Source organism: Phoca vitulina, unplaced genomic scaffold (assembly GCF_004348235.1).
Source record: "Phoca vitulina isolate PV1807 unplaced genomic scaffold, GSC_HSeal_1.0 scaffold6, whole genome shotgun sequence".
Lineage (NCBI taxonomy): Eukaryota > Metazoa > Chordata > Mammalia > Carnivora > Phocidae > Phoca > Phoca vitulina.
The window spans coordinates 3,065,287-3,081,682 of record NW_022589709.1 but is presented as its reverse complement, the minus strand read 5'-3'; the positions used below and the strand labels follow the sequence as shown (position 1 = coordinate 3,081,682).

General features: G+C 40.3%; 1 protein-coding gene across 1 annotated transcript in view; it reads right to left on the bottom strand.

The window, feature by feature from the left end:
* The window catches only part of ITK (IL2 inducible T cell kinase), a 61,063-nt gene extending 45,163 nt beyond the window's left edge, over positions 1-15,900 (bottom strand). Inside the window, exon 1 of the mRNA XM_032403459.1 lies at positions 15,671-15,900. Coding sequence (XP_032259350.1) covers positions 15,671-15,808 — 138 coding nt within the window. The 5' untranslated portion in view covers positions 15,809-15,900. The remainder of the gene's footprint in view (positions 1-15,670) is intronic.
* Positions 15,901-16,396: the final 496 nt, after the last annotated feature.

Sequence of the window (16,396 nt, the reverse complement as noted above, 5' to 3'; positions counted from 1 at the left end):
ACCAGTTGTGCAACCTGAGGCAAGTGTCTCAACTTCTCAGTTGCCTTGTTTTTTTTAAGTGAGAATGATCATAGTCCCTGAATCATTGGGCTAATTTAGAGGACTTTAAAAAAAACCACATAAACCTACTCACAAACTCATTCAAATGCTAAACCAATCACTCAAGTGTTACTTCCTTTCCTTCTCCAAATACTGTACATAAAATAAGACCTTGTTCACTTGTCTTTATGTGTCCACATTTTGGGGGGTGATTTTCTTTTGGGCAAATATGTAACCAGGAACCACCATTTGGGAGGGGCAATGTTAATTTTTAACTGGCAATACTGGTGATTTTGACATTCCGGAGTCATTTGTTTAATTTGTAATTATTTGTAAAATCAAGCCAAAACCACGAAAGGGGCCTATTTCCTGGTCTTCCCGACTGTGTTACATTTGCTCTCAGAGGGCTTTTGCTTTCTGCTTTTCCTCCCACTCGCCTGTCAAAACCTTCCCCAAATACTCATTCACCAAGGGTTTAACTTACTGAAAGAGTAAAGCTTGGCTTGCTTCAGAGGAGTTTGGATTAGGACAGATATTAGAGACTGAAGCCAAGAAAGAGCTTCAATAATGGAATTTCAGGCATTAGCTGTGAGTGTATTTTTCAAAAGGGAGTGATGCATTTTAGACTCTTCCAGATCACACTGCCTTTATCAGAGTTTCTTTATGATTAGAAAATCTTTCTGGTGATGATTCTAACCAAGGCATTTCAAATATTTTGCTCAATGCCTTTTCTGGCTTGTACTACATTGTACAAATCTGAAATCACACAATGACACAATTGAAATTAAAACTGATGTCCTGTGAAATGAAACTTAAGTGACTGATTTGGGGGGTTGTCCCCTTTCCAACACACACAGCAGAAAGCCAGTTCTAAAATGGGTTTTAGGGGTCTTCCTGGATTCTAGTTGCATCTTCTCTGCAAAACATGCTCAAGGTAGCCCATGAATTCACTCCCAGTCTCCCAACTCAACAGAAGTCTTTGATGCCAAAGGGGACCTCATGCTGCAGGTGAGAAAAGCAGAGATTCAGGACTTGAAAAAATCATGGTTTGAGTCTCTGGGGTGACAAGTAGCACAGGGCAAGTCGTCTCAGTTCTTTGGGCTTAGTTCTCTTCGTTCTTCTTCATTCTTTTAGTTCTTGAGGAGTCATGGCTTGCTGACAGCCACCGTGCAGGGTCACTGTGACCTGAGCTACGGAAAGGCACCCAGCACATTGCCTGATACCCAATAAAGATGTGATCATTACTGTCTCAATGGAAAAAGTAGCATTTTCTAAAACACCAGGGCAATTTGGGATTAGCTGTTGCTGGCTCCTCTCTTCCCCTAACCCATATCCACGAAACTTTGCAGTTCTGGGAGAATCTGGAGCTAAGGGGGCAGATTTTGAGGCTCCTGGGCTGACTTAAAGTCAGGGAACTATGATCTATCCCGCACCTGCCTTCTTTTCTTTCTTCTTTTCTACAAGCCCTTTTAGTCATAGCTAAACCAGAGTCAAATGGCTTTCCTCACCTCAGCTTTTCACAATGTGGTTTTTGATGAGGCTAGTTGTGCTGTGGGGAAAATACTCTAGCTTCCCTTAAAGTCTGCCATCTTGTCAGTAGTAGCACCCTGACTACCCAAGAGGAAAAAGTGAGAATTTTACTCAAAAAAAGAAGAAAAAGCAAGAAAAGGAAAAAAAGATAATGGACTATATTCTCGTATAGTTTCCAGTGGGAAATTTGGGATCCTTTCTTAAAATTATGAATGTATTTCTCACAAGACGCTATTAAGAGCAGACTCTTGTAGCAATGGTTCTGGTGTTTGGGAGTAGGAAGTAGAAAGAGAGCTTTGCTTTTAACCTCATATCCTTCTATACTGTTTCACTATTTTACCATGAATATATATTTTTATTGTATTTAAAAACAGTAATACTCTTAATAGTAAGAAAGAGAGAAAGAGAGAAAGAAAGAAAGAGAGAGAGAAAGAAAGAAAAATTTCCCTTATAGGATTTATCCTATAGAAACATTTGTTCAAAATACATAAAGATGTAGGGAAAAGGATTTCACAACAGCATTATTTATTTCACTAAAAACCTAGAGAAACTTAAATATTCACCAATAGGCAAATGGTTAAATTACTTATGGTTCATCTATCCTGTGACTACTCTGTAGCCATTAACAAAGAGAAAGCAATTTATCCAGAGGAACAAAAATATATACATTAACTGAAAAAAGCAGGTTTAGAGCCATAGATGGAGCATCATCTCATTTTTGGGGAAAGAAATAATAAAACATATAACAGTATATGCAAAACTCAAAGAAATAATACAAAAGGAACACTGCTAATACCAGCTCTCTCTTGTGGGTGGCACTATGGCAGACTTTTGCATGTAAATTATATATTTCTGTAATATTTGAAGCTTTTGCAGTGAGCATGTAAATTTACTAAACAGAAAAATGAAAATAATATTTTAAGGCAATTATAAATTTAAAAACAAAACACTGTACAATAACCTTGGCAGATGACTATGGGAGAGGGCTGAGGGGTACACGTCGAATGCTGGCTGTGCAAAATGTAGCTTTTTGCCCTTGTGACCTCCCGACCCCATTAACAGTAAGTGGCAGCTAGGCAGCACCTGTCACCTGCTTTTCTATATCCATGGCAGTTCAAGTTCATGACAGGTCCTCTCATCTTCTTCTTGAGTGATAGCCATTTTCTCCGTAGATTCTAAAAAGGCAACTCTGTACTTTTATGTGGGTATATTTATCTTAGAAGTGAAGCAATAATTCAAGAATAATTTCCAGGCCTCGTTCATGTTAGTTAAAGATATTAGTGATCCTAGCCTTAAAAAAGCATGTTTGTTTAGATTTGCTTTCCAAAGGAAGCAGAGAGAAAAGGAGTTATGTAGAAACTAAGAGCAAGAAGCGAGTGCTATATGCCAGGGTGAAGTAGATCCTCCAGGTGCCCTGCACATTTTGTCTCTGCTCTGTGAATGCTCTTTCAAAACCTCCCTTCTTTCCAGAATAGGCCCTGTGGATTTTTAATGAGTTTGAAAGAGTATGTTTTTCCACATACCTTTCAAACACTGAAGAGTCAGTAGCCAAAGCATATAAATTAATAACTTCACTGTGTTTCAGAAAATAACCCTAGCACAAAGGAGATGCTCAATCAATATTTGTTAATTGGTTGATTGAAGGAACAGCAGGTAAGGCTAAGTGTGCAGCAGAAAGTGATGAGTATGAACCCTATGACAAAACTTTTAATAGAAATGGTTTGAATAAGATTTCCAGAATGATTAGCAGGTGGATACAAATCTCTCAACAATGAAAACGTAGGTCAAAACTAGTCTGCACAAAGGATTGAACTAATAAAGAGCTCCTACAAATTACTAAGGAAAATGCTAACAAGATTATAGAAAAACAGGCAAAAGGAATAGAAAGTGTTCTTAAATATATGAAAAAATGCTCAAACTTACTACAAAAACAGAAATGCAAATAAGTTATACTGAGATACCATTTTTTAAACCTGTCAGACTTGCAAAGATCAAAACATATGGTAATGGTGTTGGTAAGGTTTTGACAAAGCAAGCCTCTCACATGTGGCCCTGGGGAATGTTCACTGGCACAACTTCTTGGAGAATAATTTGGTCATGTTCAATAAAATAACAGATGCAAATATCCTTTGACACAGCAATTCCACTTTTAGAAAGGTCTTCTATAGACCAAGTCTTCTCAACCGTGGCACTATTAACATTTTAGGCTGGATAATTCTTTGTTGTGAGTTTGTCCTGTGCCTTGCAGGATGCTTAGCAGCACCCTGGGATCTGCCCAAAAATGTCAGCACTCCCCTCCCCAATTATGACAACTAAAAATTTTTCCAGACATTGCCAATGATGGGCAAAATCACCCATTATGGACATATTGATATAGAAAGTAACATACAGATGAGGTTATTCATTCCTCATCATTTGTAATGAAAACAAATTGGAAAACAGACTACATGTCCAACATTAAGATAACTTTTTATCCATTCAATGAAATATTATGCCACCACAAAAAAGAATGAAGAAGCTCTTTGTATATAGGTATGGTTTGATCTTTAAGAAGATTGCTAACAAACCAAAAGAAAGGCTAAGAAGTGTGTGTAGAGTATGCCATCATTGTATAAAAAGGAGGAAAAGAAGAACATTTATCTGTATTTACATATATGTGCATAAAGTATCATTGGGAGAACTGATAAGAAATTGATTATACTGATTGCTTTCAGGCCATGAAGCGCTGTAGCTTAGGACAAGGGTGGGAGTCGGCCCTTGACTAACATTCTGTGACTGTGTTTAAAACATTTATGTGAATGTATTATCTATTCAAGAATTTTTTAAAGAATTAGTCTGTATTTTGCAGAAGATGGCCTAATAAAAGTGGCTATTCATACAGAGACCTGAGATCCAATGGGCATAGAGGCAAGGGGGGCAAGAGTTCATTCCACTGACAGTTCTGTTTTGTGAACTAGTATCAATTTACAACACAGAAGAAAGCAATGTGGACAGCAGTAACCTAATGTCATTGAGATTTATAATGGACTTTTCAAAAATTATACCAGCTTTCTCTTGAATTCAGAGAAATTTGGGGGTCAGACATTTGGGGCAGGAGGCTCCCTTGCCCCTGAGTCACAGCTTTCTAGGGAGAGCAGGGGGGCCGAGAAGATCTCTTTTGCCTGTCTCTTCCATGCTCACCTTTCCAAGTGCCTTGGTCTCTATGGATGCACCTCTGTGTCTCTAAATGTCCAGTGGGATTATTACACTTCACTCTCTGAGCAGACTAAGTGTCTGTTATTTAAAAGCAAAGAATCATGAAAGGTGATTCATGTTTTTATTCCATGGATTCAGTGTTTCCAGCCTTCAGTTTGCAACCCACCCACAAAATTTCCACCGTTATGTGGTTCCACCAACTGGTACCATATACTTAATGCTATTATTTAAATGGATTGATTTTTCACTTCAACAAATTTATTCTAAAAGAAAGTTTTAAAGCACCACCATACATTTAAAAATACTCTTTCCTAAAGTGAATTGTAATAAACATATAACTATTAAATTAAAACTACATCAAAACCAGATTTGTCCATGTACCATCTAGTGTGCACCTTGTGGATCGCTGTACCTGAAATTGGCCATAGCCCGGACTGTGAAGAGGGGATGCATTTGGTGTTAGAGCCTTCAGTCTCACTTTCTGGGCCCCTGGTCCTGGCTTGTACCCCTATTTGGTGGTCTTTCCTGTATACCCCTCTGGGTATGCATTCCCAGAATGTTATTCTAAGAAAGTGCTCAATGAGGGGTAGCCGTTATTATGATTATCTAGTCTGGTAAACTAAACAGTGTTGAGGCTTATACAGCGTCTTTCCTTGGCAGAGGTCACCCCAGGAGCAGAGCCTCAGGTTTACAAGTTCATGAGCGCATTTTGGTCAGCCCATAGAGGCCAGGTCGACAGAAGCACTCTCTGCAAAGTCACAGGAGACTGGCGAATTCACAAAGTCGCAGCGAGAAACAGAATGGCCAAGAGTCTTGTGTCGGTCTGCAGAGAATTCTCACGGAAGGAGATTCTACTTGGGCAACCAAAGTCATATCAGAAAAACACATGTTAGTGGGATCGAAGTATAGGGAATTATTGTAGCCCAAGGTGAGATGCTGCTTTTACACTTATTACCACTACTGTGACCTTGCGTGAATTTCTTAACTTCTCCATGTCTCAGTGCTCCCTCTCTAAGACAGAATATTACTTTTATCTTCTTCAGGGAACTGTGAAGATTACATGAGGACAGTTGTAGGAATGTGTTCAGTCCTCTCCTTGCGGTGATGCTGGTTATGTCGTTGGTGATAGTGTTGTGCTGTCATTCAGGTAAGCCTGGGGGTCCCCACTTAGGACCTCCATTACACAGAGTTGGAAACTCACCAATGAAATCTTTGCCCCAACTCTCTCTTCTCAGCCACCATGGTTTCTATTACACGACTTCTCAAACACAAACAAGCTTAGATTTGAAAATACCCATTGAAGAACATTTAATCCAACTTTTATTATTTGTCCCAGATGTGTGGCCTAGGAAAACATAGTTAGCTTCTCTAAGCCTCTCCTTTCTCATCAACAAAAATGGGGATCTTTTGCAGAGGAGGAAGCTTTTTGGCACTCCTTAAATCCTGCTTTATAGGTGGTAGGTTCATCTACATATGTATAAGACTGACTTTAAATCAAATCATCTTATCCACGTATAAAATATGTATCTTCCCTCTCTCTCACCATCGCATTCAAAGCCTAAAAAATAGTGCACTTGAAAATCACCACAACAATGGGATTCTTTCGTTTTCATGGATTCCTTCTTAGAAGCATAGTCTTCTCTAAGTGTTCTGGTAACTTGTGGTGGCCCCATGCATTGCTTTAATTTCTGTAAGATGATATAGCAGCAAATGATAGAGGACATAAAATATCTTATCCTACGACACAGTTATCCCACATGCAGTACTAGATCATAAGGAGCTGATTTTAAAAAGGAGACAGTTTTATGTTAGGTACAGTACTATTTTTCAGTGTTCTCACCATACCTGGAAACAACCTGAAAGCCAAAGAATAGAGGATAAGTTCATCAATTTATTCAGGTACATAGAATAGATAAGTATATCTCCAAAGTGAACTAATTTGATCATGACAAAAATCATATGCATGAGAAAATGATTACTTTGGAGACCACATAGATATGTAGAAATGTATCTATAGAAGAACAAATGAAGAAAGTAGAATATAAAATTGTCATGCATTATGATTATAATTACATGAAATTTATGTCTACATAAGAGCAAAGGTCATTCCCACAGATATTGTAAGTTGATGTCTTTAGACAAAAGAGTCACAGAGAACTCTTGGATATAATTATTTTATTAATTTTTAAAAAATAGTGTGGGGATATGAATGTTTGCTGCTCTGTCTCTTGTGATTAATCAAAGTGGATTTAACTGATTCTAATCTGTCCTCATTCTTTGCTGTTAATGGCTGCCTGAGCTCAGTGCTGGACCCGAGGTCTTCAGTGTTGGTACACCAAGCACCTTTCCACCAAAGCACGGAGTAGGATGATTCCAGACAAAGTATCCCCAGAAGAGGGATGCTTGTCTATAAGATGTCAACAAGAACCCGTGTCTTGAACTCTGTATGTTCAAGTCTCTATTCCTCACATAGGCCAAGCTCTTTCCTAACTCAGATTCTTTACACTGTCAGTATCCTCTGCCTGAAATGCTTTTCCCCATTTCTTCATATCACTGGATCTTTCTCATCCTTCAGGCCCCAGCCTGGATATAAATTCCTTCTCTGGCCACCTTTCTTCCCAACTCAGCCCCAATTACTGCTTAGTCTTTCCATAGAACCTACCACCATCTATATCTGCCCCATGTATTTATATACTTCCTTGTTGTCTGCCTTCTCCCCTAGCATGTAAGCTGGGGAGGGCAGACACCTTTCCTCTGTCACTTACCACTGTACTCCTAGCACCTAGCCCAGAGCCTGGCACATAGTAGATGCTAAGAAACATTTGCTGAACAAATGAATGAATCTTTATATACCAAAAAAGAAATGTTTCCTTGATACAGTGTTAGGTTTAAAATAATAATAATAATAATAATAATAATAATAATAATAACTTTGGCACAAATAGATATAGTTTGGGGGGGAAAGTCCTATATTTGAATTTTCTATAATAAGCAGGTATAATTTCTGTGACTTTTTAAATATCAGAAAAGGAAAATATCATGAGAAGCTTGCTTATAAATACCTTTACGTTAGTGGGAATTATATGACAACATAAGACTTTGGATCAGGTTCTTATTTAATTAAAATACTGACAAATTTACTGAAATTTCAAGGACCTGAGCAGACATTGGATCTAAAAAGGGAATTTTAGAAGGGGGAGAACCAACGGGGGAGACAAACCACGAGAGATTATGGACTCTGAGAAACAAACTGAGGGTTCTAGAGGGGAGGGGGTGGGGGGATGGGTTAGCCTGGTGATGGGTATTAAAGAGGGCATGTATTGAATGGAGCACTGGGTGTTATACACAAACAATGAATCATGGAACACTACATCAAAAACTAATGATGTAATGTATGGTGATTAACATAACATAATAAAATAAAATAAAATAAAAAGTGAATTTTATATCCATGGAAAACCATTTCAGAGCTTCTATTTCTGTCCCTGGATCACTTTAGGTGAAGACCCACAGTGTCATGAAGTCAAACCCAGACTGACCTCTGAATGAAAATTAGGTCCTGGAAGATTTACTTTTTCAGTCAGCCTAATACCTCATGAAGTAGAAGAATTTATTACTAGTTGGTTAAGAAAATGGAGAGATGAGGATTTACTCTTTGGCGCATGAAAACTTGAGAAGAGCTTTAAAATGGTTTTCTGCGGGGTCCATTTCTGAGTTTAATGAAGATGTCCTATTGTACGTGGACCTCATACCTCAAGACACTGAGCTCTTGGGCTTTCCAGTTAAACCTTTCTTCCAGACCGGCATTCCAGACATTTACAGTATTGCTCTGTGGCCTATTTTTACTGCAAAGACTGGTTGACAGATACACCAGTCCCTGAATAGTAGGAATCAAATTTAATTTTAATGTGGGAGTATTTGCCTCCAAAACAAAAACTCTCTATCCACTGGCTTTCTCCTTAAAACATCAACATCACATCACAAAGGCAAAGTCAATTCACAAAGAAAATCCATTAAGGTGGACATTGAAACCACACATTTTTGGCCTTGAGGGGCCTGAATTGCAAAGTACTTCGCTTTGGATCCTTACTTCCCTTGGCCTCGCTACATATGGCCCACATTTTTTAGCTCCCCGATGTTCTTCTGAATTCAATTTGACTTTTGTGACCTTTGTTTGTTCCCTGGGGATTTACTGACCACTTACTGTGTGCCCCGCACTGTTCTAGGTGTTTGTTGGTGATGCAGTGATGAGCAAGGTCCTCCAGTGGATGCACAGAGAGAAAATAAACAGGGAAGCACATCAATAAATAATAAATATGTGCAGATGCTGATGTATTGACGTATCTATGTACTTAGAAAAGAGAAAAAACAAAACAGGATCCCGAGAAAATATTTAAACAGACAGAAACAATAAAGAACCAGCCCTGCAAAAAGCCTGGGGTGCTCCTGACCACAGGAATAACAAATGCAAGGACCATGCACTTGCATGCCCCAGAGAGTGAGCACCCCGAAGTGTACCCCTCACTTGCCTTACTCTAATTCTGGCTGTGTCCAAAGGCCCTAGAGGAAGCATGAGCTTGGAGTGTTCGAGGCTCAGAAAGAAGGCAGATGTGGTAGAAGCCTGCTGGATAAAGGGATTGTGGTGTGAAATGAAATAGGAAAGGCAAGTAGGGACCCCTGGATGAAGAGTCTTATAGGCTATAGCTGAGGATTTAGTTAAATACTCTAAAACAGCCATGGAAGGCTTTAAAGTCGGGAGTAAGCCCAGATTTATCATTTTAAAAGATCATTCTAGATGTTCTAGATGGATAATAAATTGTACGGAGCCTCAAGTGTCAGCAAAAGCCCAGCCAGAAGGCAACTCAATCATGCAGGAATGAGATGGAGAGACTATAACTGATGAAAATCTCAAGCAAAAATGCTCAGGTAGCTTTAAGAATATTATTGGCAAAGAGTTTAGCTGTAGAGGGGAAGGAAGGGTAAGACAGTGAGGAAGAAAAAAGAGACCAGAGTGCTTTGTTCTCCTAAAAAGAGTGTGTGTGTGTGTAGGGGGTTGGAGGGCTGGCCCACCTGCTGGTTCCTACATGTGCCTCTCTGACCCAACTCTTAAAATTCCAACCTCCTGAAGCTTCTTCCTCTTTCAAGGCTGGGCCATGAACTTCTACCTCCAGGGAATCTTGTTTACTTACTCCTACACCAAGGACTCTTCTTTTTGAAGTTCTTTTTAACTTGCTTTGTTCTCTAGTCTTTTGGAATTGAGCCCTGTTCTGTTAGGGGTTCATTTGTGTAACTCTAACCTCTCCAATGGTATCTATCCCTCATGTCCTTGCTCTTTCCCTCCTTTTCTTCCACAAATAATGAATGAGTGAGTAGTATTTGCCAGGCCTCTTACAGACACTGGTGATGCCATCTTTACCAAATTGGGTGCTGGACCTCATAATGCTTATTATAATCTAAAGGAGGGTGGGGGAATGACATTAGCACAATAATCACTTTAATAAATGGGTAATTGCAACTCTGGGATGTGCTCTGAAGAGAGGGTAGGTATGGCTAAGGCAGAGGATAACAGGAGTAGATGACCTAGTCCAGAGAAATCAGGGAAGGCTTTCCAAGCAAGTGACATTCAAAATGGGGGCCTTAAAGTTGAAGGAAATCTAATGTAGTTGGATCCCAGAGAGATGGGAGAAAAAGGGACATGAGCTGATATGGAGGATGGCCTGTGATAGATTCTGGGGCTGGGGCAGAGAGGGTACAGGAGACCATTAGGAGGTGGTAGCAGTCCCAGGTGAGAGATGCTGGCAGCTTTTATGGGGAAGGTGACCATAGAAAATGGAGAGAAGATTCTAGAGGAACTTTAGGAGACAATGCTTGCCACAACTCTCATTTCTTTTTGAGCACATAGTGGGGCTCCCTGAGCAATGAAGACAAAGATTTGTCCTGGACTATGTGTGGAAATGATAGAGCTCACGGCATGTGTCACTGCAGAAGATCCATGCCCTGGCTTGCTGATTTTCAGGACCGCCCTTTCCATTGAGGACTTCAGAGCAAGAAGGCATTGCACACTCTGCAATAACCTGGGGGAGGCCACAACTCCCCATGGGTCATGGGTCGCTACTGCTAATGGTAATAAGCACCATTTATCGGGGGGGGGGGGTGTAGGCCTTAGAGATATATGGCAGTTATTTAAATTCTTCCAACACAGAAGTTACTGAAATTTTCTTTGCCTCTGCTACCTGCTCTGTAAATTAGGGTAATAGTACTTCCTAATTTATAGGGTGGTGGTAAGGATTAGATGAAATAATCCACATTTAGCACAGTGACTGATACCTAGTAAGTGTTAAGTAAATATTAGTTACTATTATTATTGGAATAATGGTAACCTCCCTCTCATTAAAAAGAAGCAAGATGAAGACGGAATGTTTAATCATTACAAAAAATGTAAATAGCTTTATATAGAGTCACACAGCCTTAAGGAACTTACGCAAAGCTGCACAGCTTATAAGTGGGGAGCTGGTCTTCGACCCAGATGTGCCTGACACCTGAAGCTATGTCTTTCACTGACGTGCAAGGAAAAGCGAAGAAAAAGCAAGGAAAGGGGACCATCTCCCCATCTGCCATCTTTAATTTAAGAAGGATGCATATTCCAAGAGATGTTTCTGCTGCTAGATCAGACCGCAGGCTAACAGGAAGAGCCCGTGCAGAGTGGAGACCCTTGACCAGACACTGACTAGCACGTGGCCTTGACGGTTCATCCTGCCCCACACACATGGAATGGCTCCCACACGCTTGTGAGCAGCACAAGCTTGATCCCGAAGGTGCAGAGACATTAAAGCAGGGAAAGCTTTGCGGTTCTCCTGAGGGTCCTTCCGAAGACTGAGGTGCGACCAGTACGGCCAAGCTTCTCACATGCCTCTCTCATGAAATACTCAACATCGCCTGAGGTAGGTAGGATCAGGGTCCTCACTTTACAAATAGCAAACAGAGGCTTAAAGAGGTTAAATACCTTGCTTGAGATCCACATCCAGAAAGTGATAGAGCCGGAATTTGAATCCAGCTCTAGCTGGCTATACCAGCCTCACCAGTCAGTGATGCTTGTCCCCATCTATGCTGCCCCTTCCATCCCGTGCTTACTGGGAGGACCCAAAGCCCTCCATTTCTCTTTGACCCCTGGAAAGGATCTGGTCTCACTCATGAGCAACGAGGCATGTTGCCCAGCCGGTAATCACCTCTCTGGACATCATTTGCTTATAAAGCTGCCCAGCGGTGTGTTGGAGTTGGCTTGCTGTGGCCCATGGGGGTTGATGGTTGAATTTTGAGGAATTTTGGGAGCCAGTAGATATCACAACGGTAGTTTGAAATGGGCCATGATGGGAGTATTTACACCAGAGAAATCAGCAAACACTATGCATGGGGGCTCCCTGATACTCTCCGCCGCCACGACCAGCACAGAGTTTTAAACCTTTACCAGCACACTATGGGGCCCTGATCTCATTGTCCTCCGCTAAAGAATGCCAGGCATCACAGACCACTTTGCAAAGAAACTGGCAGGCACAGGGTGGGGTCTGCAAGTATGCCCACCAGTGAGCCAGGACCTGCCAATTGCAGGCCTCTTTCTGGCCCACTGCAGCACGGTGGGGGCGCTTCCTGGCCCCCCGGAAGACGCTTGCACATTGCACTACCAGACACCAGAACCAAATCCGTGTTAAAATAAGAGGCTCCATCGGGATGGACGTTTAGACATATGGATATTTAAAGTTAGAAAAAACATACTTTATTTGCAGGATTACAGGATTTTTTTCTGAGCAGGTAGGATTATTTTTCATATGATGTCATAAATCCACAGAATTTTAAAACTGCAAGGAACATAATTTTACAGGTAAGAAAAGAGAAAAAGAAGTTGTGACCCCAAGAGGGACAGTGGTTGGCTCAGCATCCCACATTGCATCATGCATACATGTCTCTCTCCACAGACTTGGCATTTAGTCACTGAATAGAAAGAATCCAGGCCCCTGATGTTAGCCTGACTTTGAAGAATACTTTAATGTTTTCCTTCATTTGAAAATGAATATGTTATGCCACGCTGCTTGCTCCTTCGGAGACATGATGATGATACAAATAATGGCTACTTTTTACTAGGTGCTTACTAGGTGCTTACTAGGTGGCAGGGCTTATGCTAAGTACTTCATAATTAAGTTGAACTCTATGAAATTGCTAATATCTGGCCTTTCTTTTTTAAAGATTTGATTTATTTATTTGACAGAGAGAGACACAGTGAGAGAGGGAACACAAGCAGGGGGAGTGGGAGAGGGAGAAGCAGGCTTCCTGCGGAGCAGGGAGCCCGATGTGGGGCTTGATCCCAGGACCCTGGGATCATGACCAGAGCTGAAGGCAGACGCTCAACGACTGAGCCACCCAGGCGCCCCAATATCTGGCCTTTTTTGATCTACTGAGTAGTAACTTCAAATAGTTCAGTCTAAATGCATTCTATCTGTTAATCTTTACCATATTCTCATGAAATGAGTACTATTATCACACCCACTTCACAGATGATAAGACTAAGGCTTTAATTTTTTTTAAAAACGTTTCTTCCCGTAAGCGTTCTGCTGTTGTTACCTATAGGTGATATACAGTGCACACTTGTGTGCAAATCAATGGCTCTAAACAATGGAACATACATAGGGTATGAATAGTAAGAGCTCACATACCTTACTTTCTCAGTGACCTTGGATAAATTTCTAACCAATGATTTTTATATTTGAAGAAATTCTTTTATCAATGTTGGATATGAATATAAACCATAGGCATTAGAACACAAAAAATTTGATGTTTGTGCACTATGTATCTGCTATATCCCATATAGAAATGTTAGGAACTACAGCTTAAGGTTCCCCAGAATTAAGTGCCCCAGAATTTTTTTTATAATACTTAAATGAATAAGTGAGGGGCACCTGGATGGCTCAGTTGGTTAAGCGTCTGCCTTCGGCTCAGGTCGTGATCCCAGGGTCCTGGGATTGAGCCCTGCATGGGGTTCCCTGCTCAGCAGACAGCCTGCTTCTCCCTCTGCCCCTCCCCCTGTTTGTGCTTTCTCTCTCTTCCTCTCTCTCTCAAATAAATAAATAAAATCTTAAAAAAATAAATGAATAAGGGAGTGATTTTACAACATTGCCTATATGCAAATTATAACCAACAAAATTCGGAATCAAGACCATTTGGTTGTGTGATTATTTGCAAATAATATTGTACTAAATTCACAACCAAACAGCCCACAAACAGCAACACTGCTCAAAAATAATCAGTACTAACTAAAGCTGATGATACCTGGAAAACAAATGTCAGGAAAACGAATTGAAGAGAGCTGTAAAATGGGCTTTGAAAAAAATATTTAAAAGAAATGGCTGCTCTTTCAATATGAAACAAGAAGTTCTAATATCACAGGAAGAGAGAAAATTGACTGATGCCATGTGATTTATCAGCTGTGTATGATAAGTCCTCCAAGTTGACTGCTAACCCTCTGTTAACTTAGTCAACAAATACTTACTGAGTATCTAGCAAAGGGGCGCTGTCCAAAAATAATTCCATATGCCTTCAGATTGATTACTGATTGTTTTCAATACGAGTCTGCTGAAGATGAGCATGTCTGAACCTCTAAAGAAGAAGCAGTCTGATTTCACCTGCAACATCCATAGACTTCATACCCAGCCTGGCCTCCTTCAGGGCTCTATTTCATTGAACACTTTAAAGCCTGCTCTCAAAAGATTCCAAGCTCATGCCGAGACCTACCAAGTCAGATCCCAACAAGGACTGCGGATGCCTTTGTCTCTAAGTGACCACCAAGCACCTAATGCTACTTCCCCTTCAGTAAAATATCAGTGAAAACCCCTGCTTTCCCTCCCTAATGATGGAAAAAAATAATACAATGACATAGTAAGAAGTCACACACATGCTTTGAAAATTTGCTGAGAAGGGCTCAACAGGTGCTGGAATTTTTAAAGAAGAAAGGAATGTTGTAGGTAGTATTTCCAGATCTTTCATGTTGGAAAGAAAGAATCTGATGCAAAAGGTACAGACATTTGCCCAGGCTCAGTCACCTAGAGAGGAGTAGAGTTTGGTCTAATAACAGTATTATTATCAGTGATAATAAGAGCAACAGGAACAATCGTAACAGTATCACTGATGCTGTGGGATATAAGAATATCTCTAGGTATATAAAAAGACTGACCTAGCTAAACAGCTGTACTCTTCTGGATAAGAACCCCTGGTCTATACTGTATAACACTGTGACAGCCCCTGTCTCCTGCTAAGTTTTCCAAGGGATAAAGAGGTTTACCATTGGACCTTGCAAATTTTAGATAATTAAATGCCCGGGGAATATTATTCCAAGATATTAAGTGAGTAATGACCATTGGGACAAATAGAATTAAATTAATAAAAACACTGACACTGAACTTATCACTTAACCATTCCAAGTATCAGTTTTCCCCACTATAAATTAAGGAAACTGGGCTAGATCATCCATCCCTTAGGTCCCATTAAATGCTAATATTTTATTAATCTATGTCCCATAAAATCTAGTATATTTCAGATGAAGTTCATATTCTATCCAATCATAACATTTGCCACATAAAATATTACAATTTTAAAATTAAACTTAAACTTGCAGAAAAAAAAAACACTAATGTATATTTAACTTATTCTTTTGCAGATTTTAGAACTAAAACCACCTAATACAACCACCCCACCTCTGGACTTTTTTCCACATTCTCTTCTGATGACTCTTACTGTTATTTAACAAGCATGTCTGTGCCTCCTTTGGCTTTACTTTATTCCACGTATATCTTCATAATTCAGCCCACTCTAAATAAAAAAAATACTGTTTAAAAAAAGACAAGACAAAGCGCTCACATACCCCATGACGGTTCTCAAAGTACGCCAGGCTGGTTTTGGTTAAAACAAAGAAACGGACTTTGAAGTTTGAGGGAGAAGTTCTTCTTTTTTGTTGCGATTTCTTGATGAGCTGTTCCTCCAGGAGGATAAAGTTGTTCATGATCCAATTCTTGGGAAGTGATGCACCTTGGGCATCACCCCGTGGTACGGCCAGTGGAAACTGCTTCGGGCACAAGGCACACACTCGGGAGGCAGTTGATTTTCAGAGAGCTGTTAAAAGGCCTCTTGCCTCCAGTGTTATCTTTCGATCAGTGTTCAGTCAACAATGTGGAGCTTCTCCTCTGATGTCAAAGGCTATAACCACATCCTTTCGAAATTCACAAAACTAAGAGACGTATGTAAAATCTATACATACCCTTTGCCGTATGGTTTGGAAATGATATATGAAGACAGACTCAAAATGATAAGAAGCATTAGAGTTTCATCTTTACAGTCCTTGGGTTAGCCCGGCTGGCAGTTAAGGCATGTTGCACACGGGGGTGGGGGGACACAGGCTCTGGAGCCAATGGGTATAGTTTGTGTGTTAGTTTCTTCTTGCTGCTGTAACAAATTATCATAAATTCAGTGGCTCACAGTTTATTATCTTATAATTCTGTAGTTCAGAAGTCCCAAATGGGTCTCATTGGGCTAACATTCAGGTTTCAGCAGGGCTGCAATCTTTTCTGGAGGATCCCTAGGGTAGAATCTC